The sequence below is a fragment of the Corythoichthys intestinalis genome, chromosome 7 (assembly GCF_030265065.1).
Source record: "Corythoichthys intestinalis isolate RoL2023-P3 chromosome 7, ASM3026506v1, whole genome shotgun sequence".
NCBI classification, from domain to species: Eukaryota; Metazoa; Chordata; class Actinopteri; order Syngnathiformes; family Syngnathidae; genus Corythoichthys; species Corythoichthys intestinalis.
The window spans coordinates 46,054,571-46,078,725 of record NC_080401.1 but is presented as its reverse complement, the minus strand read 5'-3'; the positions used below and the strand labels follow the sequence as shown (position 1 = coordinate 46,078,725).

Here is a 24,155-nt window from a genome sequence, read left to right as displayed (position 1 = left end):
TGTTTACATTCTGCGAAGCCGGGGAAGGGAAATGACATATGTCCGATTTAGGTGTCATAAAATATAGTTCGGGAGGTGCGACAGTAAAGGTGAAGTCGACAGTTTTGACCGTTATGGAGTAATTTTGCCATGTCGTCTTGAAATAAATGCATTTTTATTATTTCATATTCCATTCAGCACAAGACTGTTATTTGTCATGACCATGCCATTTATTTAGCAATTGGGGAAAATACTTGGATAAAAAGAATATCCTGTAAAAATATTGAAGTAAAGAGACAGAAACAATGACATTTTGCCGCTCTCTTTGTCGCGTTTTCCTCATTGTGAATAGTTCTCCCTCGACGGGCTGACTGGTCCTTCTCAAGCCATTTATATTGCTATTGGGGAAAAAATACTTGGATAAAAAGAATATCCTGTAAAAATATTGGAGTAGAGAGACTGAAACAATGACATTTGGCGGCTTTCTTCGTCGCGTTTTCCTCGTTCTGAATAATTCCCCCTCAATGGGCTGAATAGTAAAATCGATGAGCCCAGTCTACCGCTGACGTCATCCACCTGTTGGGGACGCTAAAGCCCTATAATGGTAGGCGTGGCTAACTGGCAGATTAAAAGGCTAATTTCTCGTCATCTGTGCTTTGCTAAATTGTTGTATATAGTTGAATCGTCTCAAAATATGATTCTAATTCACATAATAATGCCATTTAAGACTTTTTTCTCGTGTCGTATGCTCTTTAATATCTGACCTTTAAAGTATGTAAACTAAAGTACAATCACATTTGTAAATGAATGGTTTCTGGTTTTTGAAAAGTAAATAAAACAGTATATTGTGATAAAACAACAAAATTGCAATAACTGCATTAACCATCAAAGTGAAGTCTAGCTGTAGTCTTGAAATAAATGTGAATAAGGAAAACCATTGCAATAAAATAATGCAAACTGGTTAAACTTGTGAGTAGCTGAGATCTGTCATGACAGAACATCGCTTCAATGATATCTGGCGCCATCTAGCGTGATGAATGGGTATAATGTCTAGACCGCGAATATAAGACGACCCCCACTTTTTCAGTCTTATTTCAATGCAAAAAACACCCTCTTATATTTGGCCCAACACGGTAATAAAAAATATGGCCCTAGACATTACACGCACAGCATATGATCATAATGTCATAATGACACCTCACCTCATTGTCAGACTCTACCAGCACCTGGTCGTACTCGCTGAGCGCCACCAGAAACATGATAGAGGTGACGTTCTCGAAGCAATGGATCCACTTTCTCCTCTCCGACCGCTGGCCACCAACATCCACCATCCTGAACGTGACGCACAAAACAAAAACAGCAAAAAACAACATAAATGAAGCGTACGACTAGTCACATATTTTAATAGCAACGACACATTCATGCATTGATAAGTCATTCGAAGGAAAGTTGAGGGCCCACATCGAAGAAGAAGAAGTCAATGACTGAAAATGCTAATGAAACGTGCTTTTCATGCAGGAAATTGATAGAGGGAAAGGGGATGTTCTTTCAACAAAGATTTGGGTCTTCTGGTAGACTTTAGGATAACATTAAAAAAAATCCCCCCAAAAACGTGGAGTCCAAGTGGATAAGATTTTTTTTCATACAACGTACTTTGTGTATTTGTTGAGTATTTCTGAAAACGTTCATATTTGTATTTCATGAAAACTAACGTCTCGCAACTGAAAAGCTATTTCAAGTCCACTAGTGTAAGGTTTGGAGGTTAGATTTTTCTAGTGTCAAAAGTCAGCTGTGGCGGGCTTTAGATTACTCATATCCTAATTAGCACAAATGGAAGAGAAAATAGACAATTGGATGGCATGACTTACACAACTGAACAACATCTACACCCCAAAAGTGGAACCCTTGTAACAGAGGAGACTGGGGTCAAATTAAAAATCCCCAAACCACCTGACAAAAAATATTGTCAATATATAAGATAAAATTTGTGAATACAAGGTTGCAGAGCTGTTTTCACTATGAGCACAATCGCTCCCAACCGGAAATTTTATTGCAGGTAAATCATAGTTGACGAAAAAAATACAGTGCATGTATTTAACTAGGGAATTAAGAAGAAAATTTAGGCGAACATACAGTGTATCACAAAAGTGAGTACACCCCTTGCATTTCTGCAGATATTTAAGTATATCTTTTCATGGGACAACACTGACAAAATGACACTTACACAATGAAAAGTAGTCTGTGTGCAGCTTATATAATAGAGTTCATTTATTTCCCCCTCAAAATAACTCAAAATATAGCCATTCATATCTAAACCCCTGGCAACAAAAGTGAGTACACCGCATGGGAACTACGTACGTCCCTAAATGTCCAAATTGAGTACTGCTTGTCATTTTCCCTCCAAAATGTCATGTGACTCGTTACAGGAGGGCTGTCAGCATTGCTGCAGAGACTGAAGAGATGGGGGGTCAGCCTGTTAGTGCTTAGACCATACGCCGCACTCTACATCAAATTGGTGGGCATGGCTGTCACCCCAGGAGGAAGCCTCTTCTGAAGACGGTACACAAGAAAGCCCACAAACAGTTTGCTGAAGACATGTCAACAAAGCACATGGATTACTGGAACCATGTCCTATGGTCTGATGAGACGAAAATTAATTTGTTTCGTTTCCGATGGTCTCAAGCATGTGTGGCGGCGACCAGGTGAAGAGTACAAAGATAAGTGTGTCATGCCTACAGTCAAGCATAGTGGTGGGAATGACCCACCCCCCCCCCCCCCCACCTCTGCAGCAATGCTGACAGCACTCCTGTAACGAGTCACATGACATTTGGAGGGAAAATGACAAGCAGTATTCAATTTGGACATTTAGGGATATATGTAGTTCCCATGCGGTGCTGCAACGATTAATTAACTCGAGTATTCGATTAGAAAAAAATATTCAAATCAAATTTTGTTGCCTCGAGTATTCGTTTAATTAAAGTGGCGTTGTAATGGTTTTATTTGAAAGTGTTTGCATTTAGTTTTATTGATTAGAGTGGATACACTGCCCTCTGGTCTGCCTCTTTTTCACATGGCTGAATCCAACTGCTCCCTGTTAAGACCAACGTAATATACGTTTTTGTTTGAGCTAATGTTTTTTTTAATGCATTCATAATTTAGTTTATAGGTATACTGGACTGTCTCAGGAAATTAGAATACACAATATTCTAATTTTTTGAGACAGTCCTGTGTATATATACAGGACTGTCTCAGGAAATTAGAATACACAATATTCTAATTTCCTGACTGTCTCAGGAAATTAGAATATTGTGTATTCTAATTTCCTGAGACAGTCCTGTATATATACACAGGACTGTCTCAAAAAATTAGAATATTGTGTATTCTAATTTCCTGAGACAGTCCAGTATATTTAGTCATTTTTTGTGGGAATATGTGTCTGAACCATTTGTTTGGAGCATTGTAAAAAAAAAAAAAAAAAAAAAAAAAAAAAAAAAAAAAAAAAAAAAAAAAAAAAAAACCTTAGCATTTTATAGCATTTAAGCTAGTGGACTTTTTCTATATAAGCTAGCCAATTGTTCTTCTGTTTTACATAGATCCTCATACCAAATTTATACTGTTTGAGGCTTAGCTCAGGCATTTTAATTTTTCATGTTCCTTATCCGATTACTCGATTATTCGAACTAACTAGTCCATCTATTAATCGACTACTTAAATATTCGATAGCTGCAGCCCTACTGCTAGTTCAGTGGTTCTGAACCTGGGTTCGATCGAACCACATTGGTTCTGTGATGAAGTCTAAGGGGTTCGGCGAAGGTAAAGAAACGCAGACCCCTATTTTCGTACGCTGATTAAATCTAGGCAGAGTGGCTTTTTAGACCTGGTTTTAGACTGGTTTGCTCCCAATTTACAGGCTTAATCCATTTCTTTTAACGGCTAGTCCTCGATCTGATTGGAGGAAGAACTGGTTTTCACCGTGTAAGGTTGACTCGCACTTGGTATGAGGGATTACAACTAGGAGTGGGAACCTCTTGGTACCTCACGAGATGATACGGTTTGCGATACAAAGCTCACGATAACTATCTGACGATACGGTGATACAACGATTATCAAAACATTGGTCTGGAAATCATTCTAGGATATTCTAAAAACAACTAATAAACAGAAAAACAAGCTTCGGCTGTGAATTGGAATGACTTTATCACTAGTAGACGTCCAATCCATTTGAACTGGGAGGGTTGCTGGGTGGCAGCGAATGAACATTCCTTCATTCGCTGCCATCTCTCCCACTTCAAACAGATTGAACGTCTATGGCCGTCAGTAGCAGCCAATGCCAGGCAATGAGGCAATTTTGATTTGAAGTTACTTCCTGTTGATTTGGGGGTATTTTATGGGTCTCTTCCTTTTCATTTTGTGTTACAGAACAGGAAGTGACCTGGGAATCACCAAATGACCTATAAATGCCCTGAATATCTGACAGAGTTACTGTGAATGCTCTGGTTTCTAAATGGATTGGATGTCGAGCACAGTCAAGGCAGCTCGAGAGTTAACTGAGACACTTATGGTGGAAGATTTTGGTAGCAATTTGCTGGCTCCCTTTTTTTTTTTTTTTTTTTTTTTTTTTTAATTTTAAAAAAAGACTTTGACAACTTTTTAAAATGATATCTCGATTCTTGCAGGAGCATATCGATAACCTTTTGGGATACAAAGTATCACGATATATCACCAATTTGATATTTTATAGAACATACTTTCAAAATGAAAATTTGAACGGGAATTTGCTCAATTATTAGCTTGCTGGTTGAGATTTGATTTGATTTTTGAATTTTAAAAATATTGCTTTATTACACAATTCCGAAGGGTTCGGTGAATCCAAATGTGAAACTTGTGGGGTTCGGTACCTTTAGCAAGGTTAAGAACCACTGTGCTTGTTACTGACAAATACAACCTCTTATTCGTGCATTAGGAGCAAGAACTGCACTTATGTGAGCAGACGTTTCTCTGCAGAAAATATATTCATGAAAAATATTGTATTTTACAGTAACAAGGGTGTGCAGATTAGAAAAAAAACAATATAGACCTTACTCTGTAAAGAATACTAACATTTTAGCAAAGTTACAATCAAATTGGGGGAATGTGTAATACCACAGTAATGGGCGGGAGGAGACTTCTGAAGAGTGATTTTAGGGTGGTGTACAATACACAAGAGCATATTATACTTGAGAAAATATGGTACTGGCTGTGTCCTCAGAGTCACAACTATCTCCCCTGCATTTTTTCCATCTGGGCTACAGAAGGCAAATAAGACTTATTGTTAGAAAAGGCTTCTTTCTATCTATGCATCAATCTGTATTTTTTCCATCTGGGCTACAGAGTAGGAAGGCAAATAAGACTTATTGTTAGAAAAGGCTTCTTTCTATCTATGCGTCAATCTGAGCAAATCAGTGTGAATGCTCGTTTGTTTATTTGTGCCCCAGTTTTTGCTTCGACCATTCCAGGGTGAGTGCTGTCTCTCGACCAATGTCAGATAAGGAAATATTCACCTGTGACAGGTACAACTATCAAAAACTGTTGCGATTTTCACTGGAGTCAACGTTTTATGCTAAACAGGTAAAATCGTTAATGACATTACAAAGAGGCAATCAATCGAAATCGGCAAATGCTACAAGCCGCCTCCAATACGAGTCCAAATCAAACGGAGTCCTTCTCTTCTCTCGTAATAAGCAAGAGTGACCCACTTACAAGACCGATTCTCCTCTTTTGCTGGAGGCAAGAGAAATTACATCTTCAAAGCCAATTAAAAGAGCAGGAAGTACGACTGTTTATGAAAGGCTGCCTTGTTCGCGTTGGGGGTCGTCATTTGAGTATACAACATGTATTTTGTTTGTTTCCATCTAGCGTTGCGGGTGACACGCTCCACATTCAAGCAACTAAGCAATCATGCGCTTCACTGAATACAGCCGGACACCTTAGCAGTCTCTCCACAAGCCATGTTTGTAATTTTGGCCTCTTCACTAAAAGCGAAGCCATTGAGAGCATGTGGTGAGTCACCATCAACTGTAGCCGGGCCGAGTGGAGCCTCTCAGCTTCACTGCAGCAGAGCGGCCGGGAAGCTCTTGAGTGCAACCACATTGCAGTTATTTCCAGCCTTGCCAAGCGTAGGAGGCGGCTGACATGATGGCTTCCTATCGATTTGAACAGTACTGTTACGTCCACTTCTAACTTTCCTTTTTTTGTGGCAGGAATGGAATCGTTTCTATGGATTAGTGGCTGGACTGTTTGTTGGCCAAATCTGAAAAGGATATAGACCACAAAAGCACAAAACTTGGGCGTTTGTCCAAAAATGTTAACACTTGTGAAGCTTAGGGAACATCTCAATAAATTACCTTAAAATGGAAAACACATTTTATTTCAGAAGTTCAATACCAAAACTACAAGCCAGACTTAATACACAATTGTATTTGTTAAAAAGTTGATGATTATAGTTTACTGCCAACAGAAAACCTGAAATTTACTATCTTAAAAAAATGGATAACAATAAATGACATCTGTTATAAGCATTCATTAGTGCTCATGACAGTGGCATGTCATAATTATGATTGTCTAATGACAGTGTTATGGCACCAGTGTCAAAGTGTTACCAAATACCATAACTAGCAATTAATGAAACAATTGGAACAGTAACTGAAGAATTAATTAGCATAGAACATGGATTTTGATTGGTATTTACATCTGTAGCGCTGCACTGCATGCTAGGAGGCATGTTGGACGACAACAATGTTGGCAGCAGAGGTTGACTGTCTCCCCAAAGGGACCAGTGATGGCCAAATGAAGCTTCTTGAAGCTTCATGGTGGTTCATTTAGTCTTATGACAGTCGTATGATACCTCTGTCAAATAACGTGTTACCGGTTAATATCTTTTGGTGTAAATATCCTAATATACAGTGAGGAAAGCTGCGGCTTATAGTCCAGTGCGGCTTATAGTCAGGTGCGCCTTATAGTGCGAAAATTACGGTATGTGTTGTTAGGCTATGTTCATTCCCCTTTAAGAAAGCAACCAGTGTGCTTACGTGTGAAGTCACGTGGTTATCAGGAAATTAAACAGAAGCCCAGTACGCTAACGCTACAAGTGAACGTGATGGAGTCTGATAATAGTGAAAAGTATACTGGTAGCTGGTAGGCTACAGGCATCTCGAACCTTTGAACCATTTCAACCTTGAAGTAAACACTTGTGTTGAGTAATCATGTCAAAGCAGCCATTAACAATAAGTTATCTGATACTCGGTCCTCTGTTTGAACTGTACTGTTCAAGCCCTCTTGCTAAGTCATTTGTGTTAAAATGACATTTTTGCAGTGGCCATATTGATATTTATAAAGTTGTACATTGTTCAAGTAATATAAGCTGTTATAAATGTTCATACTTGAATGCTTATCGTTTACAAGATATTTTTATATACTTAATGTTTACACTGCATGTACAATTGTTAAATATGTTAAATGGAAAGCTAGTAAAATCAACGAGAAACCGGTAATTTGTAAATCATAAATGTATCTAGATTTACAAATTATATAACAGTCTGCTAAGGCGAATTTATCGTTATCGAGGTAAATCTGCTCTGTTTACCGTGGTAAGTCTTAAGGTCATATCGCCCAGCCCTAATAGAAAGACAACCAGTCACACCTGAGGGTATTAGATAGTACAAATTGAATTGGTGCAGCCAGCGAGCAATTTTTGGCCACTTCCCACTCGTAAAACTATGCAAATGGCAAGTTTCAAAGGCATTCGGTCACTTCGCTCTGAAATTAGACATGAATGGGCCCTGTAATATTTTCTTACACAGTATGTTAAACAATGAATTGCTGAAATTCACTATTTACATTTGATTTGTTTGGATTTCTTAACCAATAATACTTTTTAGAATTAAGAAATTCCATTTATAGTTCTGTGGCTTGTGAAGTTACAGTGATAACCTAGATTCTCATTGATCTGGAGTCTAACATGATACACTGACATTGAATGTCTGTGACCCGGCAACTGAAATTACAGAACTGAAGGTTTTTTGTTTTAATACTAAACTAAACATCTGACGGGAAATTAAGTTTAGGTGACTGTTTTGTTTGAAATTGAACATTTAAGTACACAATACACTGCAAGTTTGATTTACAAATGCTCCAACTTTAAAGGCTTCGACTGATAGCAAAACCACCCAATTGGGGCACAGCATTATGTTTATCCTTGAAGTTAAACCTACTATGGAGCAGGCTAGCTGCAGTCACTATGGCTACTGTCAAGAATCAATTTGGTCTGCTCTTGTGCACTCCCAAAAACATGTATCCCCACCGCCCCCCCACCCAAAAAAATTAAAAAAAAAACATCCAATAAAAGGTTTTGGGGGGTGGTACAACTGATGCAGGCATTTAAATGGCATTAATTTGAAACATGAATAAATTAAGAGCTTGGTAATGGTCACGTAACAAATCATACTCGTAAGTCAAGGTACCACTTTACGTTGAGAAGTGTAATGAGTTCTTAGAAGGTATGTTAAGCATGCTCCAGGTGTAGTTAACATGCCATATTGACAAAAATGGAAACATTAGCGGGCTGAAGTTAGTCAAAGCGGTGCAATTATTTTGTCTACCTGAAAATGATGCTTTGCAAGTCGAAAGGGTATTCTATGATCCCAGTGGTTGGGATTCGAACCCTAAGCACATCCTGTTGGGTGGGTAGATAGGAAGATTCAGCGATACGATCCAGATCGCTAAGATAGCTGGAGACAGGATGGAGAGCGAAGGACAAGAGAGAGAGAGAAAGAGAGAGCAAAGAAAGTGAAGCATAAGAGCAGATACAGCACACAAACCCTCCGAAAAGCAAGTGGATCAGTTCAGATGTAACCAAAGGAAACATTCCCGAGCACCATGAGGGGATTAGATGAAACTTGGTGCCAGAACCCCCAAAGGAATTATAGCTTCATCCGTGATGGCAGCTCCTACAGACAGAATTTTATTCTAACAGATTCTATAAGCCAATAATTGATGCTAACATGAGCAATTTGCTCCAGAACACGCCAATTTCATGCATGTTCTGCAGTTCTTGAGCATGGTCTTTAGAGAGGCCACCATCAAGGATGCATTAAGGTGCAGCCCAAAGCTAGCTCGTGGAGACAGCGGCATCGGCGGTTCAAGACCAGGCCAACCAGAGATGTCACGGGCAGCACTCAGTCCACCAGTACCTGAAGATTATATTCTCCAGGTCAAACGGGTACTCAATGATGCCAGTGGTGGGCACTCGAACCCGCAGTACATCCTGCTGAGTGGGTACGTACCCCGACGCCGCTATTCGTTCTAAATCGCTAAGGTAACTGAATGGGGAGGAACATATGACAGGGATGCACACATCATGGATATGGATTTATACCACACAACATCAGGTACACCTCTTTCCATTTCTTATCAAGCAACAGATGTTCATCAGCATTTGATGGTGTAAGCTTTTCTGTTGTTGCTAGTGCATCTTTCTTCGCCAATGCCTTCATGACGGAATTTTCACATTCTACTTCTGTATACAGCAAAATACAGTGGGGCAAATAAGTATTTAGTCAACCTCTAAATGTGCAAGTTCTCCCACTTGAAAATATTAGAGAGGCCTGTAATTGTCAACATGGGTAAACCTCAACCATGAGACAGAATGTGGAAAAAAAAAAACAGAAAATCACATTGTTTGATTTTTAAAGAATTTATTTGCAAATCATGGTGGAAAATAAGTATTTGGTCAATACCAAAAGTTCATCTCAGTACTTTGTTATGTACCCTTTGTTGGCAATAACAGAGGCCATACGTTTTCTGTAACTCTTCACAAGCTTTTCACACACTGTTGCTGGTATTTTGGCCCATTCCTCCATGCAGATCTCTTCAAGAGCAGTGATGTTTTGGGGCTGTCGTTGGGGAACACGGACTTTCAACTCCCTCCACAGATTTTCTATGGGGTTGAGATCTGGAGACTGGCTAGGCCACTCCATGACATTGAAATGCTTCTTACGAAGCCACTCAGTGTTGCCCTGGCTGTGTGTTTGGGATCAGCAATCATCATCGTACTCTAGAGTTAGTTATGGTGTGCCGCAAGGATCGGTCATCGGGCCCATCTTGTTTACGCTGTATATGCTTCCTCTAGGTAATATCATCAGAAAACATAGCATTAACTTTCATTGTTACGCTGACGACACACAACTGTATTTATCAATTAAACCTGAGCAGGTCAGGCAAGTAGAAAAACTAAGCGCCTGCGTCCGAGATATAAATACCTGGATGAGCACTAACTATCTTCTACTTAACCCTGAAAAGACAGAAGTCCTTATAATAGGCCCGAAAAGTGTGAGAGACTCTTTAGCTGCCCAGATAGTCACTCTGGACAATGTAAGTGTAGCCTCCAGCGCCACAGTTAAAAACCTAGGAGTTTTATTTGACCCTGACTTATCGTTTAAAGCACACATTAAACAAACCTGTAGAACGGCTTTCTTTCACCTGCGCAACATCGCCAAAATTAGAAATATTTTATCTAAAAGCGATGCAGAAAAATTAATTCACGTGTTCGTTACATCGAGATTTGATTACTGTAACTCCGTACTTGCAGCTTGTCCTAAAAGCTCTCTAAAAGGTCTTCAGCTAGTCCAAAACGCAGCAGCAAGACTTTTAACAGGAACCAATAGAAGAGAGCTCATCACCCCTGTGCTCCAGGCACTTCACTGGCTTCCAGTCGAGTTTAGAATTAAATTTAAAATACTCCTTCTTACATTTAAGACCATTAATGGGTTGGGGCCATCTTATCTCACCGATGCTCTGGTTCCATACCACCCCAACAGAACACTCCGATCTCAGAATGCAGGTCTACTGGTAGTTCCCAGGGTTTCTAAAAGTACTGTCGGAGCTAGAGCCTTTAGCCACCAAGCCCCTGTTTTATGGAATCAGCTTCCAGCTAGTATTAAAGAAGCCGAGACAGTCTGCACATTTAAGATTAGATTAAAAACGTTCCTATTCGACAAAGCTTATGGTTAGGCGAGTTGAAGTCGGAGTAGACTCACAGTTTAGTCTAAGCTGCACTAGAAGCTATAATGCTGGCGGCAGTACAGCCGCTGAGTTCTATCTCCTTTTCTTACTCTACCTACCACTTGTCTTACTTTATTTCTATTTTCCAATGTTAATATCTAGTTGTGTAGTCTCTTCATCACTCATCACCCGGTGTCCCCTTTCCCCCCTCCCCTCTGGGGAGGGACTATTTTTCAGCTGCAGCCTCCTGACTGTCCAGACCCCTGGCTGGATAGACGTCCTCGCTGCTACCCCCGTCTCATCTGACTAGAGGAACCTCTTCTTGCTCCTTTACTCCACTGTATTTTTACGGACTATAACTTCGCTTGCTAATTCCCATTAGCAGTTCTGGGGTTCCTGTCTATCCGTCCTGGGAGTGGACCTCTCCTGACTGTGGTACTCCCCAAGGTTTCTCATTTTTCTCTCAATTGACTCTTGAGTTTTTGGAGTTTTTCCTTGCCGGCATGGAGGGTCTTAAGGATAGGGGATACCCAGGACTTGAACTGTATCTCTTCATCTTTGTTGCTTCATTTCTAATTGTGTATCATATTGCCTCTGTAAAGCCCTTTGAGACTTCTGTTGTGATTGAGGGCTATACAAATAAAATTGAATTGAATTGAATCATTGTCATGCTGAAAGACCCAGCCACGTCTCATCTTCAATGCCCTTGCTGATGGAAATCTCTCGATACATGGCCCCATTTATTCTTTCCTTTACACAGATCAGTCGTCCTGGTCCCTTTGCAGAAAAACAGCCCCTGTGCATGATGTTTGCACCCCCATGCTTCACAGTGGGTATGGTGTTCTTCGGATGCAATTCAGTATTCCTTCTTCTCCAAACACGAGAACCTGTGTTTCTACCAAAAAGTTCTATTTTGGTTTCATCTGACCATAACACATTCTCCCAGTCCTCTTCTGGATCATCCAAATGCTCTCTAGTGAACCGCAGATGGGCATGGACGTGTACTTTTTTCAGCAGGGGGACACGTCTGGCAGTGCAGGATTTGAGTCCCTGGCGGCGCATTGTGTTACTGATAGTAACCTTTGTTACTGTGGTCCCAGCTCTCTGTAGGTCATTCAAAAGGTCCCCCCTGTGTGGTTCTGGGATTTTTGCTCACCGTTGTCGTTATCATTTTGACACCACGGGGTGAGATCTTGCAGTGAGCCCCAGATCGAGGGAGATTATCAGTGGTCTTGTATGTCTTCTATTTTCTAATAATTGCTCCCACAGTTGATTTCTTTACACCAAGCATTTTACCTATTGCAGATTCAGTCTTCCCAGCCTGGTGCAGGTCTACAATGTTGTCTCTGGTGTCCTTCAACAGCTCTTTGGTCTTGGCCATAGTGGAGTTTGGAGTGTGATTGACTGAGGTTGTGGACAGGTGTCTTTTATACCGTTAATGAGTTAAAACAGGTGCCATTAATTGAGGTAATGAGTGGAACCTCGTTAGAAGAAGTTCGACCTCTTTGACAGCCAGAAATCTTGCTTGTTTGTAAGTGACCAAATACTTATTTTCCACTCAAATTTGGAAATAAATTATTTTTAAAAAATCAAACAATGTGATTTTCTGTTTTTTTTTCCACATTGTCTCTCATGGTTGAGGTTTACCCATGTTGGCAATTACAGGCCTCTCTAATCTTTTGAAGTAGGAGAACTTGCACAATTAGTGGTTGACTAAAAACTTATTTGCCCCACTGTATATAAATGCACTATATCATTGCCTAAATGAATGGCGAAGGAGATCCACCTTTGTCAACTTTAAACGTTTTTAACACAAGATGTCTCCATGGAGCCACCAAAGATGGCAAGACCTGATTTTTAGGCTTCTTTAATACGTACTGTACCCATGTCATATTTGTATATTTAAAGCAACACTAGGTAACTTTTCAACCTTTATAAAATTATTTTCATAACATTTGTGCTATGTCGACTGACAACGAGTTAATGACACCTCTTTTATATCTTGCGGGGGTCTGTATCGCTTTCACCGGCACTAATTAACTTTGAGGAGGGTGGCAGGAACCCTGCCACACACACAAAAAAAAAAAACTACAAATGTGCTGACTGCTTTACGGCATACGTCACTTCCCCCTTTTATTGTAAAGATGGAAGTCAATGCGAACATTTTCGCGTGAATTCTGCAAAGATGGCAGAGCAACAAAAGAGACAAAAAGTTGTCTGATGAGGGAAAAAAAGCGGCTACCAGGGATAATAGGGATAATCGGATACTCAATAATAAACATTGGCCCGGCTTTACTTGCTGGCGTGACAACCCCCCTCAAACAAACTCGTCAGCGGTGGAAGGGTTAGCCACACCAATTATTGCTACATTGCTAACCGCCATATGCTATTGTTTAGCCACAACTGGATTACTACAACCTTATTACTATTCATCCTTCACACAGCCGCTGAAAACAGTAATGTCGTATCTTCAGTCTGCAGGCGATCATGATTTTACAACACTGTGAGGGGTGTGCGCTGGTCCTAAACACTACCACTTTTGTTCACCGGCATCGCTAAAATCGACCAAAACTGAAAGGTTACGAAGTGCTGCTTTAAATGACATCATATTCAACTTTTGCCCAAAGACAATTCTTTGAAAAAGATTTGAATTTTTTTTTTAGCACGTTAGAAAAAAAATGTCATCAACTCTATCCTGCTAGTTATTGCACCACAGATAAACCCCACTAACTTGTTTTCCCGAGTTTGGTCACGTGATCCCACAGCTGAGGAACAAAAAGCTTATAAAAACTGCAGTCTAATCTATCAAATACTGATAGCCTCACATCTGTGTGATTGATATTTGTAATAACTTGGAACAACTATTAAATTCATTATTGCGTCAGCACTTTGTGCTTCATCACATTGAAAGCTGTTTCTGATATACTGTCTCACATGTCTCTGGTCTTGTATTAGATCTCAATAACTTATAGGTGTACCTAACGTTGCTGCTGGTACGTTTCAACAATCAAAACGGGTGGGCACACGTCTTTGCTCAGTGGCCAGAATGGGTAAGATTGGCGAGTTTTTTCATTGAACAAGTGAAAACAAATCAAAATGTACATGATATATTAAAAAACAAATTCACTGTGTTGCATACGTTGCCCACCCGTGATACAAAAAATGAAAAGCAGCTCTTCATACTGTATATCAGTACAAATAGATTTTTAAAAAACTATGTTGAAAAGCTTCATTTGAATTGTGTAATATCTTTAGCATCACATGCACGTGCTTCTTACGCAGAATGTTTTTATATTAGACAGACATACTATTTAGTGGAGTCTGAGAGCTGATACTCTCTCCTGCGGTCGTAGGCCTCCTGGATGCCAGGGTCAGCCCAAAGCATCTTGATTGCGCCGATGTACGGCTGATCAAATGACGTCACCATCTCCACGTCCACCTCGCGCACCAGCTGCGCATTGTTCTGAAGGGCAAAGGGGGCAATTTATTAAAAAATATAAATAAATATGTGTTGTTGTTCCCATGTTTATCCGACATAAACACTTTTTTATCCTCCAGAACAGTTAGCAATTACAACCCTTGTGATAAGGCCTATGGGCCTTGCTAAAATTCTGTACATTAGTTTGCAAATTAGCTTCTCTTTTAACAACAGTTCAAATTTTTTTTTTTTGGGGGGGGGGGGGGGGGGGTAATGTAAAATCCCTTTAAAATTTTTGATTACAAGAGATGTTCTCAATTTACTGTATCCATATGATGAATTGATATTATTTAATTTCCCTGTTATATGAGTCTATATGTGCCTACGTAAAAGCTCACGACAAAAATGAGTTCGATGGCCTGGTTTACAAAGTGACAGTGATAATTATCTGATTTTAATGGGCACATCATGATTATATTTTAAATAACCTTAGAATAGCGGTGACATTTCTATTCTTTCGTTAATATACAGCGGGGCAAATAGGTATTTAGTCAACCACTAACTGTGCAAGTTCTCCCTACTTGAAAATATTAGAGAAGCCTGTAATTGTCAACATGGGTAAACCTCAACCATGAGAGACAGAATGTGGGGGAAAAAAAAAAACAAATTCACATTGTTTGATTTGTAAAGAATTTTTTTTACAAATCACGGTGGAAAATAAGTATTTGGTCAATACTAAAAGTTCATCTCAATACTTTGTTATGTACCCTTTGTTGCCAATAACGGAGGCAGAACGTTTTCTGTAACTCTTCACAAACTTTTCACACACTGTTGCTGGTATTTTGCCCCATCCCTCCATGCAGCTCTCCTCTAGAGCAATGAAGTTTTGGGGCTGTCGTTAGGCAACACGGACTTTCAACTCCCTCCACAGATTTTCTATGGGGTTGAGATCTGGACACGGCTAGGCCACTCCGGATCTTGAAATGCTTCTTACGAAGCCACTCCTTTGTTGCCCTCGCTGTGTGTTAGGGATCATTGTCATGCTGAAAGACCCAGCCACGTCTCATCTTCAATGTCCTCGCTGATGGAAGGAGATTTTCACTCAATCTCTCGATACATGGCCCCATTCATTCTTTCCTTTACACAGATCAGTCGTCCTGGTCCCTTTGCAGAAAAACAGCCCCAAAGCATGATGTTTCCACCCCCATGCTTCACACAGTGGGTATGGTGTTCTTCGGATGCAATTCAGTATTCTTTCTCCTCCAAACACGAGAACCTGTGTTTCTACCAAAAAGTTATACTTTGGTCTCATCTGACCATAACACATTCTCCCAGTCCTCTTCTGGATGATCCAAATGCTCTCTAGCTAACTGCAGACGGGCCTGGATGTGTACTTTCTTCAGCAGGGCGACACGTCTGGCAGTGCAGGATTTGAGTCCCTGGCGGCGCCTTGGTTGCTGTGGTCCCAGCTCTCTGTAGGTCATTCACTAGGTCCCCCGGTGCGGTTCTGGGATTTTTGCTCACCGTTCTTGTTATCATTTTGACGCCATGGGGTGAGCTCTTGCATGGAGCCCCAGATCGAGAGAGATTATCAGTGGTCTTGTATGTCTTCCATTTTCTAATAATTGCTCCCACAGTTGATTTCTTTACACCAAGCGTTTTACCTATTGCAGATTCAGTCTTCCCAGCCTGGTGCAGGTCTACAATTTTGTCTCTGGTGTCCTTCGACAGCTCTTTGGTCTTGGCCATTGTGGAGTTTGGAGTGTGACTGACTGAGGTTGTGGACTGGTGTCTTTTATACCGATAATGAGTTAAAACAGGTGCCATTAATACAGGTAAGGAGTGGAGCCTCGTTAGACCTCTTTGACAGCCAGAAATCTTGCTTGTTTGTAGGTGACCAAATACTTATTTTCCATTCTAAATTAGAAATAAATTCTTTAAAAATCAAACAATGTGATTTTCTGTTTTTTTTCACATCGTCTCTCATGGTTGAGGTTTACCCATGTTGACAATTACAGGCTTCTCTCATCTTTTCAAGTAGGAAAACTTGCACAATTGGTGGTTGACTAAATACTTATTTGCCCCACTGTATTTTACTTTTATATTTTTATACTTTTAACTTTTGCGTAAAAAAAAAAGTAAATTTTCTTAAAAATTCTATCCCTGCAAATATACCTTTACCAGAAATGGGCAAAACCATAATATATCTAAAATATGACTATTTTAAAATAAAAAAATAATAATTCTGACATTTTTTTAATTGTTATCCATTAGTATTTTCTTCCACAAAAAAGCAGTTCATAATGCAATTTTTTTTTTCAATGAGAAAGTACAACATCAATCTCATAGATAAAATTTTCCTTGAAGATATTTACGATAGTAACTACCAAATTTCTTTCTTTTTTTTTTTTTTTGTAGTACAGTGTAGTACAGTATAGTGTGGGTATACTCGTCATACGGTTGTTAGTGAACAGCATCAATTTCAGAAGAAACTTTCAACAGGACGTACTTTGTTCTGTTCAAACTTGTATGGTATCTTTAGGGTCTCTGTGGCACGGATCATTGACTGCATGGACGTGAAGATGTTCTGATAGACTAGTTTTGTGAAGCCCTTCTTGTCCTCATCGGTGTAGCCTGACCCGTGGATGATGCGCATCTGCTTGATAAAAGTGCTCTTGCCGCTTTCGCCAGTACCTGAGGAAGAAGACAACAACCAATGAATCAAGTCCTAAAAGTGGATGGCAGGGTTGAGTGAACCCATTGATAATTGGGTCCAGTGCGACCTACAGAGATGGCAAAATGCTGAGGTATGGACTTTTTACAAGGGATGTCCCGATTGCATACTTTTGCACAAGAGTCTGTGTCACCTGATTTTGAGAATCTGCCGATACAGAGTCTTGATCCGACACGGGGAAAAAAGTTTTGTTTTTAATTGAACAAAAGTTCAAACATGTTTCAGTACTGTACTTTTTATAGTACTTCCTCTTCTGCTTTTTACGGTAGTGTTGCGGAGTATAAAACGTATATATTTTTGTATCTTTTGGCAATGCCATTCTATTTCTGGATTATTTTGTGACTTTTTAGCCCTTAAAAGTAAAAAAATATGTATAAATTAGGCCTGAACGACATTGGAAAAAACTATCATTGCGATTTTTGGGGGGTTTGCGATACATTGTGATATTATATTGCGATAGGGCTGAACGATATTGGAAAAAACTAACATTGCGACTCTTTGGGGGTTTGTAATGGATTGGATATATCTTGCGATATTAAAACTAGAAGAATTTGAATAGATGTTCTGGAAGACTTTGGTTGACTCACCATGACCACATTGTATTAATATAAATGGTGTTAATACCGTTTATTCCAGGCTAAGAGGGTTCATTTGTAAATGATGAAGATTGCTGTATATAAAAGGCAGATGTGGGTAGTAACGCGTTACATTTGAGTAACTTTTTGAGAACAATGTACTTATAAGAGTAGTTTTAGTAAGCTATACTTCTTCTTTTACTTGACTAGATTCGTGAAGACAAAACGCTACTCGTACTCCGCTACTTTGGGCTACGCTAGAGTCGTTACATTTTTCCTCTTCATTCTACATATTGACTTTATTTTAACCAAAGATGCCAACAGTAGCTCGTTTCACAGATGAAACGTCACAACAATAATCACATGACTAGATTATACTAATCAGACTCAAGCTTGCTGTTCTATGATCACGTCGACCTGTTTAATCATGTGGCAACTTTAATTTTCAAGCAATAAAACTGGCCACTGGAGAGCAGTAGCACATTTGGTAAGACCTGCAACCCGATTCAACGGCAACGAACGGCTGGGCCACACGGCCGGGGCGCCGGCGGAAGACGACCGAATGGAGAACAACCTAGAGGACGTAGGAATTATGACGTCATCCCGATAAATCCAATAACATTTACTGTATAATAGGACCGATAATATGAACTGTTCTGGCTTTACAGTTTACACACTAGTATGGGAAATCAGTTGACCATTTGCGGGGCATTGCTCCCACCTGCTGGTCAGAATAATTCACTGCATCTATTTTTTGTTACAGTAGTTTGGTTCACTTACACATTGCGGCGTCTAGCGGTAGCATTGACAGTCGTGAATGCTTTCTGTTACGTTTCCGCCTCGGAAATATATGTAAGTATTTTATGTTCACTATAACATATGGATGTGCAATATATGTTTACTTCTGTGGTGAAGGGTCATATGTACAGAACTTCATAAGTTGTGTTATAGAAGCCAGCCAATGCTTTAGTAGCTCAAGCTAGTGTGCTATGCTATACATATAATAGTTGTGTATGTAAGTGTATTGTACAGTTTGTTGTATATTGAGTATTGAATATGTATATTTTTCTGTTGTACTTTCACAATGTTAAGACGAGTGTCTTCCCTTAAAGCAGCAAAAGACAAAGCCTTGTGGTTTATGGAAGTGCATTCATTCTTAGCTGGCTATCGGGCAGTGCAGAAGTGAAACACACTGTTTTGTTCATGTCATTATGAAAAATCTGGTGAGATCAAAGGCAAATCCACCACTATTTTTTTTTTTTTTTTTTAAACCTCCAGGTGTTCAAAAGCTCAGGTTATACATTTAAAAAAGTATATATTTATTATCAGTTATCGATATCGGTATCGGCTTTGAGCAGCAGGAAGTTATCAATATCGGTTTCAAAAAATGGATATCATGCACCCCTAGTCTGTGTGCATGGGCGTGAATGTCAATCGAAACAAGGTCTCCATATCTACTAAGTGTATCAAGCTTTCAGTTCACTTAACCACAGAAAAGTGCAGATAAGTAGACTAGCCAAAGTGGGTTTGTTTGTAATATCATGTGTGTAGATAATAAGGATAAGAGGAAGTGTAGCTATTTGTTTGGGCTCTCACATGGACTCAAAGTGAGATCACCTTTGTTTACAGCTCTGTGGACATTCTGTATGTGAAATTATTCTGAGAGTGTTTTTCACCCCACTAAACCGAACTAGTAGATCCCTTCACCCTTCGGGTTAGGGCTGCACGACTTTGAGGGGGCGGGGCGAGACCGAATTGTGATTTTTCTCACAAATATTGTGTTTCGATTAGCGACTTTTACATTTTATACTTTTTTTAAATGCATAACAGCCTAATTCTGAATCTGCTCAAGTGTGTACTTCTATTACACCATCTTCTTTACAAGCCTGCAACACAGTACAAGAGGGCAACTGGCAAAATCGTGTTATCATTTCACATTCCCCTTGCTTCTGTCAGACTGTGCAATCAAATTCAACATTAATAAATCCTTTGATAGCGCCAAACAAATTACTGTTGTAAAAAAGCCTACAAAAATGTGATTAAATAAAAACATTGTTATATGGAATAAGGCTTTAAAATGGGAAAAAATAAGGCTGGCCCGTCGGTCTCAGATATTGTAGGCATGTCCGCTGACTGCTCGAGCTCAAACCATGCCCCTGCTCAAGTCTGTCTGTCAGTAAGACAGTAAGACGGGGAAAATGCTGACTATAAATATGTTACATTGCTGATATAGACCCTACCCACCGACGTCACAAAACCACGTGCTCGCTGTATGGTTCCGCCCACTTGTCCGTCATTTTGTCTCTGTATTAGCATTGGTTTCAATTGATCGAGGAATTTAAAATGCATTGCATGGAAGACCCGGTGCTTTCTGATGCCGTAAACTCACTGGATGTGTTGCATAAAAGGCGTTATGTGGAAAAGCTTCGTTCTATACAGTCGCCAGATCCATATTTGATGCCCAAATCGATGTTTTTCGACCCACTGTCTTCGCCCTGTCTGCCTGACATCTGCTACGCTGATATTTACAATTATCTTGTCCACACAAAATCAGCCTATTCTCACGAAAATTTGAAAATCTTCAAGAGCTTGTAGGCTTATAAATACTTCATTGCTGGTTGGGTGAAACAGGTCCTCGTCCACGAAAATTCGGCAGGAATCTATCTTGTGCTTGGAAAGGTGAGTTACGAAATTTTCAATTCAAAATCTTTTGTTATTGCTAACATCCACTGTCAAGTCTAATGTATTTCATGTCGTTTGTCAATGGAGTTAAGGCTTTTAATGTTTATATGGTTTAGCGATAGCACTCTCACTACATACATACGTGTATGTTGTCGGCGATTAGCCTAGCAATGATCTTAATTGTGGTTATTTGTCAGCCCAAAACCCTCTAAGTATATCTTAAATGCATCTTACCGGATATAAAATGACTACTACATAGTCTGTGGTGATTTTTTGGTGCCCAGTTTTCACGTCGAATTGCAGCCGTCCATTTCGCTCTCCTCTTTGGATCCCTCGGAATACGGTAAAACTTCAAGTCTCTCCTTCCATCTTCTCTGTTAGTGCAACCAACAGCCACACACGCCTTCACCATTTTGATTATTAATGTTAAGGAGCAGAAAAACACGCTGTAAATAGGAGGAATGTACGTAGCCGTAACAGGTTAACATTATGTTTTGACGGACAATTGGGCGGTACCATTCAGGAGAGCGGAGTTGTGACGTCACGTGGGTAGGGTCTATAGGGATGGAACACCTTTGTAAACCGCGGCCAGCCCAGTATCTGAACACTGTCTTTGTTCAAGTATGTACGAATGCGCAATCACATTTGACCAACTTTTCCAAACACAACAGTGGAATACGGGCATGAGGAGTGTTCAAACGATACTATTGATCCTGGTCAGCTGGCAGTAGTGTGTCTCATAGGGAAGCTACTGTACATTCGTTGGAGCTACTCCTAAGGGTTCATGCTAGTTCCTATGGCAACTCCAGCTTCGGACTCATAAATACATGGCAGACAACACTGGATGATAGGCTTTGTCATGTTACCATGGAGCCAGGGCAAATACGCAACGCTTGTTTTTTCTTGCTATACTTTCCACAGCAGTCAAAAAGTATAATGTACATGTAAACAGACACACTCATAAAGAGTATCATGCCACTAAATGTACAATGTGGTGAATTGTATGCCATTCAAAACATAGACCCCCTCTCCTGACTAATCTTACTCAAAAAGATGTCAAAGTAAATATATGAAGTCACACAAGACGCCAGCTTCTTCTGGGTGCAGAAAAACTTGCTCCTAGAGCATTTAAATGGATCCAGTTTGCAAGTGTGTGCGTTGTGCTGGAACCTATCCCAACTGATTTTGGTCACCAGCCAATTGTGGGCCACATAAACAGTAAACAACCAGCTATTCAAATCTATGGAGAATTTTAAGCTTCTAACCAGACAACTAGTGTCTAGGCATGTTCTTGGAATGTAGGAGGAAACCAAAATACTCGGGCAAAATTCACACATGCATGGCGAGAACATGCAAACACCAAAGACAAGGCCAGAGCCTGGATTTGAATAGACGACCTCTGAATTGTGAGAATGATGTGCTAACCATTCATCCATCATGCCTTCAATTAGAGGTGTGCAAAATTTCCGATTCTTAGATTATTCGCGATTCGGCCGTGGAAGATTCGAGAACGATTCACAAACATCCAAATTCCGATTATTGAAATATGCCAAGTAAAGCGGAAGTACAACACACTCAGCGCGCCGCGCGGTCAATGAGCAACGGAGCGAGAGTAGCTAAACATCATGCTTCTCATTACCCGGCCCCTCGGGTAATGCCAATGCTCAACTCATGGCTCTAGCTCAACTCATGCCATGAGATAAAAAAACACAACAACATACCTGAAGCTGCTACAAAAGTACGTCATCCACATAATGTTACGGTAGATATCATTTATATAAGACTAGATGCACTACGGTAGCGGTAGCGTTTGCAGCACATCTACAAAAAGCTAGATGCAGACGTAGTAAACGGCCGCCATCTTAAAGCAGTACACTTCTCTACAAGGCTGTTGTAGCGAACCTTCCAAGCAAACCTAATTAACTTTTTATCTAAAATACTCCTAAATCGGTAAAATATTGACTTGAATCTATCTTTAAAATAGTTTTAAAACTTTCACATGTCGAAAGTTGACAAAAGGGAAATTATGGATTAACGGGAGCAATTTTAACAACTTTAACGGTTGATTCACAACATTAAATTAATTGAATGTAGTTTAAAGCTGCTGATACAGAATGGGGACTGGAGTTTTTTATTTACTGTTATTTTTGTATATTTGTTTACTGCTATATGTTAACTTGATACTGAAATAGTAGTTTGGTTTAGCCTGAGAGTATTTTTGAACAATTTTGGAACAAATGTACAAAATATTAAAAAAAAAAAAAAAAAAAAAAAAAAAGGGGGGGGGGGGGGTGCATCAATAATCGTTTTAGAATCGAATCGGACCATCTGAATCGTAATCGTAATCGAATCGTTAGGTGCCCAAAGATTCCCAGCTCTACCTTCAATACAGTATAATTATGCTTTAAATAATCATAAGGCATATTAGAGGTGTATTGAATTTGTTTTTTGTTGACATGCAGTTAAACCAGTCAAGCTTTAGCAAAGGAACTAATGTCAGAGTCCCAAAGTACCCAAAACATGATGACATGCTCTCCTCTTTCACATCCTGATGACGCAGCATCAGGAGCAACGGGTGGTTCAGAGTCTGACTGGGCTATATGAAAACAAAAATTATCACAATATAAATGTTCTTATCAGTCAGTATGATTTTTTTCCTTAAAATTTGACGTCTGATTTTAGAGAGAAAGTTGCAAAACCAGATCCTGCTTTAACCATAATTTAATGTCAGAACAAAGATGCATGCATAGTGACAAACTGCTACACAGGATTTCACAAATATGAGGAATATTGAACAAAATAAAAGTATACAAAATGCAGAAAATTGCACATTAGGTACTCAAAATGCACAACATTGCACAAAATCTGATGTAGACAACATGCAATCCCCAAAAATTAACTCTTTATAATTTACACTCAACAACACGTTAAAGCCTTTTGTGCATGAAGTCTAAGATATCTGACAATGTCAACAAAATAGACAAAATGCAATAGACAAAAGCAGTGCTGGATGAAGTACTCACATTTTTTTTTTTTTACTTAAGTACAGATACAGGTGAAAAAAAATGACTTAAGTAAAAGTATCTAAGAAAAAACTACTGAAGTACAAAAGTACTTGCTTTAAAATTTCCTTTACATGTAAAAAGTAAAAGTATTTTCTAACGATGCAAAAATGTAATATACTTATATACAGAGATCTGAGTCAACATTCAAAGAAATAGAAAATTCATTAACTGCTCAGTTTTATTTAAAACTGCCGAAAAAAAAAAAAAAAAAAAAAAAAAAAAAAAAATTGACTGCACTGTAAACAGAAGCTTAACAAGCTCAAAAACTCCAAAACTTAGCTTAATGGCGGACTGTAAGCAACTATCAGGTGCATACCGCCACCTACTGTACAAAAGTGAGGTGGTTTTCATTGGTCAATATCTTGTTCACCTGCCTAATCTTGTCTGTACTCGTGTTGCTGCCTCTAGTGCTCAGTTAGCGTATAGTTGCACGGGGCTTATCGATTGCGCCGGAGGCATGAAAACGCAACTATCAATTCACAAAGAGGAAAAAAAAAAAAAAAAAAAGCATGTAACGCAGGCGAAAAGTAGTGGAGTACAGAAACCTGCTGTAAAATGTAGTGAAGTAAATAGTACCACTTCATATTTGTACTCAAGTACAGTTACACTAAAATGTACTTCAGTACAGTAACAAAGTACCTTTACTTCCTTACATTCCACCACTG

At 39.5% G+C, this 24,155-nt stretch overlaps 1 protein-coding gene across 2 annotated transcripts in view; it reads right to left on the bottom strand.

Annotated features, from left to right (window-relative positions):
- Window positions 1–24,155, bottom strand: part of LOC130918557 (guanine nucleotide-binding protein G(q) subunit alpha) — a 68,714-nt gene that overhangs the window by 17,688 nt on the left and 26,871 nt on the right. Inside the window, exons 2-5 of one of the 2 annotated variants that reach the window (XM_057840352.1) lie at window positions 16,944–17,128; window positions 14,325–14,479; window positions 8,616–8,744; window positions 1,182–1,311 (exon numbers count right to left, since the gene is read on the bottom strand). In XM_057840352.1, the coding sequence (XP_057696335.1) occupies window positions 1,182–1,311; window positions 8,616–8,744; window positions 14,325–14,479; window positions 16,944–17,128 (599 nt within the window). Of the gene's footprint in view, window positions 1–1,181; window positions 1,312–8,615; window positions 8,745–9,206; window positions 9,336–14,324; window positions 14,480–16,943; window positions 17,129–24,155 lie in introns of both variants that reach the window. The other variant, XM_057840351.1, reaches the window with a different exon arrangement.